At 45.1% G+C, this 11,285-nt stretch overlaps 1 protein-coding gene across 1 annotated transcript in view; it reads left to right on the top strand.

Moving 5' to 3' along the window:
- LOC102371458 (putative uncharacterized protein C1orf196) overlaps positions 1 to 11,285 on the top strand; it is a 154,700-nt gene that overhangs the window by 7,635 nt on the left and 135,780 nt on the right. Inside the window, exons 2-4 of the mRNA XM_006018826.2 lie at positions 1,725 to 1,823; positions 4,299 to 4,536; positions 5,383 to 5,747. Of these exons, the coding sequence (XP_006018888.1) occupies positions 5,627 to 5,747 (121 nt within the window). The 5' untranslated portion in view covers positions 1,725 to 1,823; positions 4,299 to 4,536; positions 5,383 to 5,626. The remainder of the gene's footprint in view (positions 1 to 1,724; positions 1,824 to 4,298; positions 4,537 to 5,382; positions 5,748 to 11,285) is intronic.

Below are 11,285 nucleotides of genomic sequence, written 5' to 3'. Positions count from 1 at the left end.
TGATGTAGAACATGGTGCCTCTGACAGCGGCTTTAAAGTTTTATCAGGAAACCATCCGAGAATAACAAAGGCAGCAGTGACATTTACACCTTGGCCCTCAAACAGAAGTTACCGTTTGAAGCAGCGGGCTCTTTGTTCAGGTTTATGGTTCCAGGGAAGGAAATAGATGTGCAGCCTGTAATGGTAATTAAGAGTTAGCTTCAAAAAGCATAACCCAGCAGTAGGATTCCTGAAATCTGCTTAATCAGCAGCAGGAAGAAATGCCCTGTGCTGTAAAATAAATTTAAAAAAAAAATAGACAGCATTTTCACGATGCTTTCCCTCTGAAGAGCTTGAAGGATGTTAAATGTGCTAATCAAACCTTAAACCCGCATTGGTAACCGGGTAATATTGACATGTTGCAGAAAGGGAAACCTGGGGTTATTGTAACCTCCCTCGGTGAAATGCAGTTGGGGATAGAAGCCAGGAGCTGTCAGCTGTGCCGGGGAAGGAAAAGTTCAGACAGCTGCAGTGAAGCCTATAGCTGTGTGCGCACCACAGGAAATGTCACCGAGGGAAAACACGCTCTCGGAGGGCTGCCCAAACACAGCAATGTGCACCTCTATGGGGCAAAATGCACTAAATCATGGCATTAGCTCTATGTCTGCTGTGCAGGATGAAGATGTGGTATCTTTGTGCCATTTTCCTTTTCTAGCCTCATAGGAAAGTGGAGCTAGAAAGGGACCTTGCGAGGTCGTCTAGTCCAGCCCACTGCTCAAGGCAGGATTGTCTCCGATCCTGAGCTTGCTTCTGATGCTGACCTGGGTAAGGAGGGAACTTGCTGGCGGTATGCTGCTTCCAAATCAGCCCAACCAGATCCTTATTTTCTTCCTTTTCTTTGCATTTAGGGACATGTGCTGGCTTGATCTAATTGTGGCCAGCTGTGACCAATGCCGTTAAATGTAGCAGAGCCACCTGGTGTGCACAGAGCCGGGTGTTGTATAATCACTGCGGTGCTGCGTGCAGTGCGTAACCACTGAGCTCTGCTCCTGCTGGGGGACGCTGCTCAACAGACCGGGCAGGAAGATGCGGATCCCCCACCTATCTGCCCGGGACTGTGGACCAAAGCATGTTCAGCCGTCAAAACCCTGACCAGTATTAACACTTCCATCACCCCCACGCTCTGAGGCTGTTTCTTTTTGTTTTGCAAAATCTTCCTCTTTTGGAGAGAAGAAATCTGGGTCGTCATCCTCCCCACCCTACTACCATCACAGGACTCGTCATGCTTGCAGGATATTTTCCAAAATACTTGGGTCATGTTTTTCCTGAGCTTTCGGTTCGAGTCGATGTTTCCTTGGAGCTCAAAGAAGGCAAAAACTTCTCTTGTATTCTCCCAACCTCTTTTGAATTTTAAGATTTTTTTTTTTTTTTCTTTCCAGATTTGAAATCTATTGGGGCTGGACCCAATGATCTTGTGAGGTCCCATCTAGCCCTAATGCATATAAAAGATATGAAAAACTCGTGATTCATGGAAGCCGCCCCTCCCCCCCTTTTCTTTAAACTTATATTTGTACTTCGAAATCAAAAGAAAAACTTCTGGTTTTATCCTCTCTGCTTTCTTTTAAAGGAACCACTGTTAAAGGTCCCCAAACTTGTTTAAAAAAAAAAAAGGCTCTGAATTTCTCTAATCAACATGGCTCTATGCTGCTCAGCATTTAAATTCTTTTAATTTTTTTTTTTTGCAGATGGGGAAACCAAGGCACAGAAGTGAAGCAAATCACACGGCAAGCTGCTAAGAGCCAGGCGCCGAACCCAGACTATTTCTCGACCAGATCCCGTTCCTGGTACGTTGTTTCTGTCATAAGACAAATGACTTGTGCAATGACCCGCTTTCATCTATCGAGCATGTTCAAAAGGGGGAACTTGGTGTGAGCCAAGGTTTCTCCAAGTTAAAAAAGAAACCAAAAACCCTCCTGACTGCTATGGAAATAGCAGGTAGCACTGCGGCCCTCTCCTTTTATATGCATTCACGCAGACGGGATCACAGCACTGTCCTAGCTGCGTGTTTAGACCTCAGTTTTGCAGGCGAAGGTCTCTCGGGGTGGGGGTGGGGCGGGGGTCCCCTGGTTCTGCTGCTGTGGAATTCTCCGGAAGCCTGGTCGTCGGTCTCCTCAGCGGGCAAGCTGCCGGGCTCTTCGCACGGGAAGACTTTCCTCCCCCTCAAACCTAGTCTAACCACTGAAAATAACCGTCTGCCGGTCACGAGGGCAGCAAGAGAGTGGCCTTTAAACATGGGAAGCGGCCGGGGTTATGTCTGGCTACGAAAGAGAGAGCGGTGAAGTACGGCGGGCGCTCCTGTTGCGTAACTCGACAGTTGGGGCCCGCTGCAGCGAGGCCCTGCGGAGCGCTGCCTCAGAGTGATCCCTGAACACCCGGGGCTCAGCCCGAGCAAAGCTTGGTGGTGTTCGGAGGTCACCCAGCTCCTACAAAACACCTCCGTTCCTGGATTTGCTTGGACAGGGGGGCACTGCTGCTACGGGTCTGCATCCCCTAGTGTTTCTCTGCAGTCGTGCCAGGTAGGTGAAGGGGACTTACCTCAGCCCAGGGAGGCCGTGCCAGTCTCTCGCATTTAAAGCTGGTGCTGCAGTCTGGCGTAGTCTGAAAACTATCATCATATAGCAGCATATCGTTTGGTTTTTCTTAAACTAGGTTCTAGTCCTGACTACCATTTTTCAGGTAATCTTTGTAAAAAGGGACCCGAAAATTGCTACACGTGTGTTGGGCAATGGCGATAGAGCTATATACACATACCTATATCTATAGGTATAGCTCTCTAGATCTATATATAGATATAGATAGATAGATATGTGTATATAGCTCTATCGCCATTGCCCAACACACACGTAGCAATTTTCTATCTATAGATGTAGCTATCTATAGATAGATATATTCAACTAAGACTATATTATAATATATATGCAACTAGAATATGTTATAACATCGTACTATATATGCAACTAGAATATGTTATAAAAATTATAATATATGTATAACCAATTAGTATATAATATAATACAATATGATAGTAACAGACCGTATTGTATACATATTTATAAATGTATTATAACTATAATTTATATGTAGCAATTATATTATGCATAAATATATACATCAAAACGTATATATTCTTTTTTTTTTTCCCTTCGTGAACCTTAAAGTCCTTTGGAAGTCAAGAACACCATTATCTCTAAGTTTCGGAGGGGGAAACTGAGGCACAGGGTTCATATGACTTTTTTGGTAATGAGGCCTGGGTAAAGCAGTTCAATTTAATCTAGGCTTCGAAATAGCATTTCCCCAGCTCCTTTCCTTCCTTTTCCTCCCAGCCAAAACTCTGTAGCTGGGCTCCACATGTTCTGCTGTGATAATGGGAGCTGAAGAAAAGCACAGTTTCACCTGGGAGCAGTAAGGGTAGGGTTTACCTCTCTCTCGATGAGGGCTAAATTACCAGGGGTTTTCTCCCAGGGTAAATGAATGTACACAGGCAGCTACTGCAGGAGCTGATGCAGGGAAAGCCCTGTCCTCCAGCAACTCTCTTATGGGGGCCAAATTCTGCTCTCCTTGCTAGCAAATGCATGTGTGCACACACTTGCCTATGCCATGCTCGCACACATACACAACCAGAATTAGGTCCAAAGTCTTTTGCATTTTAAACAAACCAACAGGACCTCTTTCTGTCTGGAAGTGGGGTATAAAGGGCCAAAAGTCAAGCATGGGAAGCTGCTGATGGATTTGCTGTTTGTGGCTTTCAGGAGCTGAGTGAACTCTGACCACACACGGGGAAGAGGGAAGGGTGGCCTCACCCTCGAGCTGTGATGTTGAGGGATGAGCTGGGCAGGTGCTGGAGGCCAGTCTGAGCTCAAGGGTTTTCAATGTAGGTGGTTGGCACACATGAGTGAAGGCAGCCTGAGCAGCTACAGGCAGACATAACCTTGTCTCTCTGCCTCGGTTATCCCCATTCTCCAATGGGAAATGATACTTGGCTGTCTTGCAGGGCTGGAGGGAAAATGTCAATGATCATGACATGGTCAGTTAGCAGAGCGGTGGCAGCCGTGTAAGTACTGAAGGCAAGTGGGTTAGTTTGCCCTTATGCTCCTCTAAAACGGTGCATAGAAGTTGGCCAGAGCTGAACTCTGCGCACGCACACAACAGAGCCGCACACTTTCTCTCCCTGTAGTTTCTATTGCAATAACTAGGCAATTCTTGTATTTGAGCTCAAGTTGTGATGTGTGCTCACACAATCTGAACCTCTCTCCCTGTAGGGCTCCTAGGGGGTCCCTGTGCCGCACAACGGACAAAGCTCTCTGAAGTCGGCATCCTCTACACTGCCAGATGGGATTTTGAAAATACAGATGAATCAGCTGTCACAGACTTTGCTGGGAGTTAATGCTTGGTCCCTCTTCTGCAGAAATAGCCTTGCTTGCCATTTTTACACTGAAATATAATTGTGGAACAGCAGCAGCTACATGTGACATGACAGCTGGAGTTAAATATGTGGAGGTATGCTCCGGCCCACATCTTCTTTCCCCCTTTCTCTGGTAATATTGTTGGTCTTTGATGATTGCAAATGGACGTGAGAGAGTTAAAGCAACCAGGCTCTCTCCTGCCTGGCTGAGTTAGCACTTCCATGTGCTTCCAGAATGACTCTAAGTAACAGCCTTTGCATCACAGAGGGGTGGGGGGGAACACTGCAGCAGGTCAGAGGAAGCGTTATTTAACGATGGCTCCAATCTCCTCCCACTTTCCTGTTTTGCTGGGTGAAAGAGAAAGATTTGTAGTGAAGGAATTAAGCAGGGACTAACGCCAAGAGCCAGTACAGCTCCTGACAGCAGAAGCTGCCTACTGCAGCTTGCTGCTGGATTCGGAAAGGGAGACGGAGCAAGGAATTCAGTCAGACCACCTGGAGGGGAAGGATACCATCTTTTGAACACTGCTGCAGGTAGGCAGGTTCCCTGAAGCTCAGATCAAGCATTAAGTTCATAGGCTGAAAACAGAATATTTCATTCTTCAGTTTTGGGTCCGAGTGTCACATTAGAAAAGCTGGACAGTGATGGATCTTCCTGGTAACATGCGTTGCTGAATTGGTGCAAGGATCCCTGCGTGTCTGGCTAGCAGACTGAAATGGCAAAGGGTTAATACCCCTGCCAGGAACAAGAACCGAACCACTGGGGGAGAAGAGAAATACTCTCTTCACCACCCTCAGGTGGAAATGTGCCAAGGCTCATGGACAAGGTAATTGCACAATTAGACACTTAAGTGGCACAAGTATAGCAGACATCTGCTTTTTGGGGGCGAAACGTGCACATTTCCTATAACCTGATTTTTCTTTCTTAATTGGCTGATGAGGCCCTCTGGACCTGCTTCAAATGCATACAATGGCCCTGGAGAAAGACTAGTCTCAAGTCAGATACAAATGATGCTCTGAGTGAGCGTCTGGACGTTGGTGTCGTTCTACCCACTGAAGAGAGAAATCCCTCGGGTGTCTAGCACAAGTAACCTTGCCAGGTGTCTGACCATCTTCTACCCATGGAGGTCCTCAACCTCAGACTGGGGGGGAGTGGGAAACTTCAGAGGTCCTGGATTGTGCCACATGACTAACACGAAGGACCCTAAGAGAGCCATGGACTCTTCGCCAGTGACCTCCAACTCTGCAGCAGGCCCTGTTACCTTCTCGCAGGTTTTTGGGCAGCAATGTCAACTTATGGAAGCAGGTAAGAGAAATTTCTATACGTCCTCATATATATTTCACCCTGAACTTCATCCCCAGTAACTGGTAAATTGCTTCCCTTAACAACTTACCGGTATCGGGATGAGGGGGGTAGGGGGAAAATCCACCTTTGATAAGGATCCTAAAGGTTTAAAATACCAAATGACCTTTGGATTTGTCTAAGCAATGCCTTTTACCTCTTTTTTTTTAATAATCCCATACAAAGAGCCCTAAAACCAAATAGTCCCAAATTAGACTGTGGTTTTGGGTGACTTGGTTTGAAATTTAGCTGTTTTGAACCTGGTAGCGATGTCCCACTTGAGCTACGCTTGGAACAGTAAATGATATGTCATAACTTATCAGTGCTGCCTTGGGAGTGATTATTGAAGCATGATGCATCTCTGGGTGATGTGATCTATGGTTTAGGCACTGCATGCCATAAAGGACTTGGTGGGGGTGGTTTTTCTGTTTGTTGCAGTATTCAAATGTCCCCCACACAGATTAGGGTCCCCCTTGTTGTCCCCTCTTCTTTCCCTTCCACGCCCCTATGCAAAGTGCTGTACAAATTTAGAACAAAAATAAGTCCCTGCCCCCAAAGATTTTTTACCGAGTAGCAAATTTTCTAGACTAGGTCTGATCTTCTGATATCCTGCTTCTTATGGAGTTATTTAAATCTAAATAAAATAGGATTCTACACTCCTGCTTTTCCCAACTCCCCTGTCGATCTCCCCCACCTCCCTACATTCATTCTGCAATCATTCAAATGACTAACTACCCAAAGTACAAAGCTATAATGAATTGGGCCCATTGCTGCTGTGTAGCTTCGTATCTTGTGCTCATCACCATTGTCAAACCATCTGAGTCTGTCCTGAATTTCATGGGCATCCCCATCCTCTGCGGAAGGAGGTGGGTGGGAGGGAAGGATAGAAAGGGGCTTGGTTGCTGCATGTGAATCTCCTTGATCATGTATTGTGTTTTACTTGGGTGCTGCTGCTTAATATTACCAAGACTCACTGGTACTTTCTCCACAGTGCCTGTGACATGTATATGTGTATATATATGTATGTGTATGTATATATGTCACGGGCACTATGGAGAAAGTACCAGTGAGTCTTGGTAATATTAAGCAACAGCAGCTAAATCGTGTGTGTGTATATATACAGGATTTATTCTGTAGGATATACTCAAATGTGTGTTGCTTCTCTGCCACTTTTTCCACCTCCCCGCTCCCATACGATCATTTTGAAAAGTTTTGCCTAACTCTTATATTCACTTATGTTTGCACCATGTTGTTATAAACCTCTTTTTATCTCCCACGTGTGGGAGAAATTTCAAATGGGATTAAAGTAAACTAGATGATACACTCCGAGTTTCATTTTCTAGCCTGTGATGTCATTGGGCTGTTAAAACAAATCTTCAGGAGTTTTGAAGCAGGCTGGTTAGTCATCCATGGACAGCATAGGCCATGTTATCAATTTATACCAGATCTGTGGTCCTCTTGCACCTGGCACTGTATTTAAATACAGCATGGGAGGTCTGTGCCTCGAGGAATTTGCACTCCAATGGAAATGATGCATAGAAGTTGTAAGAGTAAGTATTTAGTATCATTCTGGTTTTAAAATGGGGGTCTGAAACATGTAGGGTTGTCTACTTCATACACACAGTCTTTGGAAGAGCCAGCATATGAACCCAGGGCTTTTGAATTCCAGTTTAGTAACCTGACCATGAGACCTTCTTAGTCTATTGGTGTCTCACTTCTTTGCTGCCTAGGTGTAACTAGGGAGTGTGTTTTGCTTGCAGAAAATGTGGTTGCTGGCATACATTATGGTTATCATTCAGTTCATAGATTAATTATATGATAAATGGTAACATGCCACAGATTCAACCTATTTATCATGCAACAAACAGGAAAACAGTCACAGAAATGTTCCACATTGAATGCAAACCAGCCACTTGAAGCAGAACTTTTCTGTGACTCTTTGCATGGCACCTTACTTTGAATATGTAGCACGGAGCAGTGTGTAGTAATAGTAATAAAAAAAAAATCTGACTGGTTAAAGAGCATTACCACTCAAACAAGCATGTATCTTGTCTGTGTGTGCTTCATGTATCCTCTTCTGGATAAGAATGGTTGGCATAGTTTAAAGTCAAAATGTCGGTATGCATGCGTATGGGTCTGCTATCCCTACAGAACTAGCTACTGTATTTTGGCGTCAAAATCATTCGGATGGGAAGAGGACGGATGCCCCAGAGGTTAGACAATTGGGCTCAAGCTCAGGGCAACAAGATTCAGTTCTTCAATCTTCCTGGGTCTGATTTAGCCCAATTTAGTGTGCAGGGCCATGACCCCCAGAGCTCCCCCCATGCAAGCTCCATAAGGAGCCCTGCAAGACAGATGGCACAGCACTGGCGGGGCAGATCAAGCCCATGGTCCAGGTGTTGTGTGCCCTTGTCCTATAGTTTTGTGCTTAGAGCATTCCCTTGGGAAGCAGAAGATATGGGTTCAAGTTCTTTGAAGCAGAAGAGGCAGTTATATTGTGCCCTCACCCTCCATCTCAAGGGAGTGCTCTAATCACTCGGCATTTTTATGCCAGATCCAGTCTGTCATATATTCCCTGAGAGTACTTACCACACTGGCAAGCAAGACAAAGGATGGTCTGGTTTTGGATCTTGGCAGTGTTTGAGTGAGAGTTAAGGTACCTTCCTTCTCCGTTCGGTTGAGATTTGGGTGCTTCCCTACATGGCCAATAGATGTGGAGGACCCTGGGGAACTTTATTTTTGGAAACTTATGTGGCTCCAGGTTTAGCTGGTATCCAGTGAATCTGCATCTTTCATCTGGGTGCCTACCATGGTAGTAAGATGGTATTTAAGTGCTAGAGTCCTTTTGTGACTCCTTCTTAGACCTGTCTGCCTAATCTCACTTTACAAATGAGAAACAGCAGCACTAACTTCTCAGAGGGGTTCTGGGAAGACATTTTGTGTGTGGTGTGCTTAATTACAAGTGGCAGGGCTATGCAAGTACCTTAAGAAACTTTTGGGTTAAATTCTGCTTTCGGTCACACATCTGCACCTCTGACTTTACTGGGACTGCGTGCATTTACCTCCTAGCATTGGCCCCCTCGATCACATCACTCTAGTTCAATGACTTTTTGTTTCAACAACGTGCTGTACTTACATGATAAGTCATGACCTATCCAGAATATCAAACAGTGCACCTAAGGAAATACTGAACTCCGAATAAGTCCCTAGACTTGGCAGTACACTTCCAGTTGACCCTTTTCAAGTCATGTGCAAGCTGTTAGGGTTTTTCTATGGCTTTTTAGTGTTCACAATGGTAGAACCTAGTTGTAACAAGGAGGGTTTTGCTTTTCAGAGTTGTACAAACCCACCCGCACCCTTCAGTCCAAGTCCCATTGCAGGGAGCCCTGACTCAGGCTTTCTTTCAGCATTTTGATCAGGTTCAAGGAAGACAGTCTGTCCCCTGTCCCCCACCCACCCACCCACCAGGGATAACGGGCTCAAATTTTATACCAAGGTCAAGAGAAAAAATCCAGCCCTTCTTGGTCATAACGTGGATTCCTGCCAGTAGGACGTCAGCCGCAAGGGGTTTGCACTGGAATATTTGTATTGGGGGTTTGGGGGAGGTAGACAACTTGAACACAAGCCATTGCAGAAAAAGCCTCAGTCGGGATTTCCATCCTGACTCCTTTCCTTGTTGGTGTTGAGGGAAGGAGTGTGGCCTTGGTTATAAGATTGCGTCTCTCACTATCTGAGGGAAGTTCTGGGCTTTGTCGGCTTCAGTTTCACCGTGTGAACATCTGGGAGAATCCCCGGTGACCCATGGCTGGCTGGGAACCCAACCCCTCCTTTCTGCAGCTGTTAAATGTCTGTGAGTGAAGACCTCCTCATTGGCAAGTGCCTTGGCCTTTGTGCCTTCCCCTAATACTGTACTGCTGTACATCTTTTCCTTAAAACCAATTGTTTAATTTGATAACAGGTACACTTGCTCTAGCCTGCCTTGCATCACTTTTTTTTTCATGCAAAACTTGCAACAAAACAATTTTTTCTGTGCCACTGATTTTGCATAATCTGCTAATTATTAATGCATAGTTATTGCACATTTGCATAATTCCTGAGGATGTACTATGGCAATTGTATTATTAGTCTAAATAGCATGTTGTCACAAGGGAGCGGCACTGCAAAGTCAAGCCTTTTGCATAAATGTTTGCTTTTTATTTAACCTCTGAGATACTGTTTACTTGCAGTCTTTTTGGACACTTACACTAGCTATATTGAAAAAAGTAACTCCCTGTTTCAGCTCCAGCTTCTCAAGGTAAAAACTCCTCTTTATGGAATGTGCTTAGTAGGTCTGATGCAGGAGAGATCTGTTTGAGATGCACAAGTAGTCCAATTGAGTACTTCTTCAAAAGAAGGCATTAATTCAAAATCACCACGGGGATCCTTAAGAGGAAATGGATCCTCTTAACTCTTTGCCATGAGGGCTGGCCTTTTTTAATCATCTGGGTTGTGGATAAGGGCACAGAGCTGAATCTGTTCATTGGTATGAAACTGGGAATTGATGGGACTTCCACAGAAACTTAATGGAAAAGGAGAACAAAGTGGCTGAAGGGGGGAAGGATGGTAAATAAGGAAACAATTTTTTCAACCCATGTCAAAATGATAACTTTTTCAAGTTTTCAGTTCAAATCATCATTTTGATGCTCACCATTTAGTCAAACCTCTGCCTGTGCCCTGACCCATTCATCTACTATTGCTTGAAGTGGATCCAAACCTTTTCTAATACGAGATGCTGAATGCTCTCAACTCCCTCTGATTTCGGTGGGAGTTGGGGGGCTTTCACATGGGAGCGACGTAGCACCCTGCAGCATCAAACACACCAATACAACTGCTGAGTGTTTCTGTAAGTCTGGGTTAGCGGTCATTCTGCATGGTGCACTTCACAGGGCTGATTGCTGTATCTCATTCTCTGACTCACTGCTCCATAAATATGTTCTGTATTAAGTTAATTGTCATCTTCCATTAGTTCTACTTTGGCTCACAAATATCCGTCTTGCTGGCCTATAATATTTTAAGGTTGGCAGCTATGGCAGGGGTGACCAACCTGCATTATGCATGCTGCAAGTTGCACAGGCAGCCTATATGGGTGGGATGTGGCAGATCAAGGAGGGGACAGTCAGCATGGTGGCAGAAAGCAGTAGATGGGACAGGAAGCGGAGCAAAGCAGCAGAGAAAGGGGATTGGAGTTGCACTTGGAGAGTGCAGGGCTAATTTGTAGCATCCCTGGAAGGTTGGCCCCCATGGAGTTAGGACAAGTAAATCAAATATCTGCATGATTTGAATGGGCAAGGATATCTAAGACTCCGGTATCTGAAAAGGTGCTCAAGCTTTTGGATGCATAGTTGATAGATTTATATTGTCTACCCATCGTACGCGCTCTAACCAAGTGTTCAGTTGGCCTGTTAAGTAACACGCTCTCCTCCATGGCTGGTCAACAAAAGATGAGTCTTTCATTTTCAGCGT

Source organism: Alligator sinensis, unplaced genomic scaffold (assembly GCF_000455745.1).
Source record: "Alligator sinensis unplaced genomic scaffold, ASM45574v1 scaffold569_1, whole genome shotgun sequence".
Taxonomy (NCBI): Eukaryota; Metazoa; Chordata; order Crocodylia; family Alligatoridae; genus Alligator; species Alligator sinensis.
This window is presented reverse-complemented; position numbering and strand designations above follow the sequence as displayed.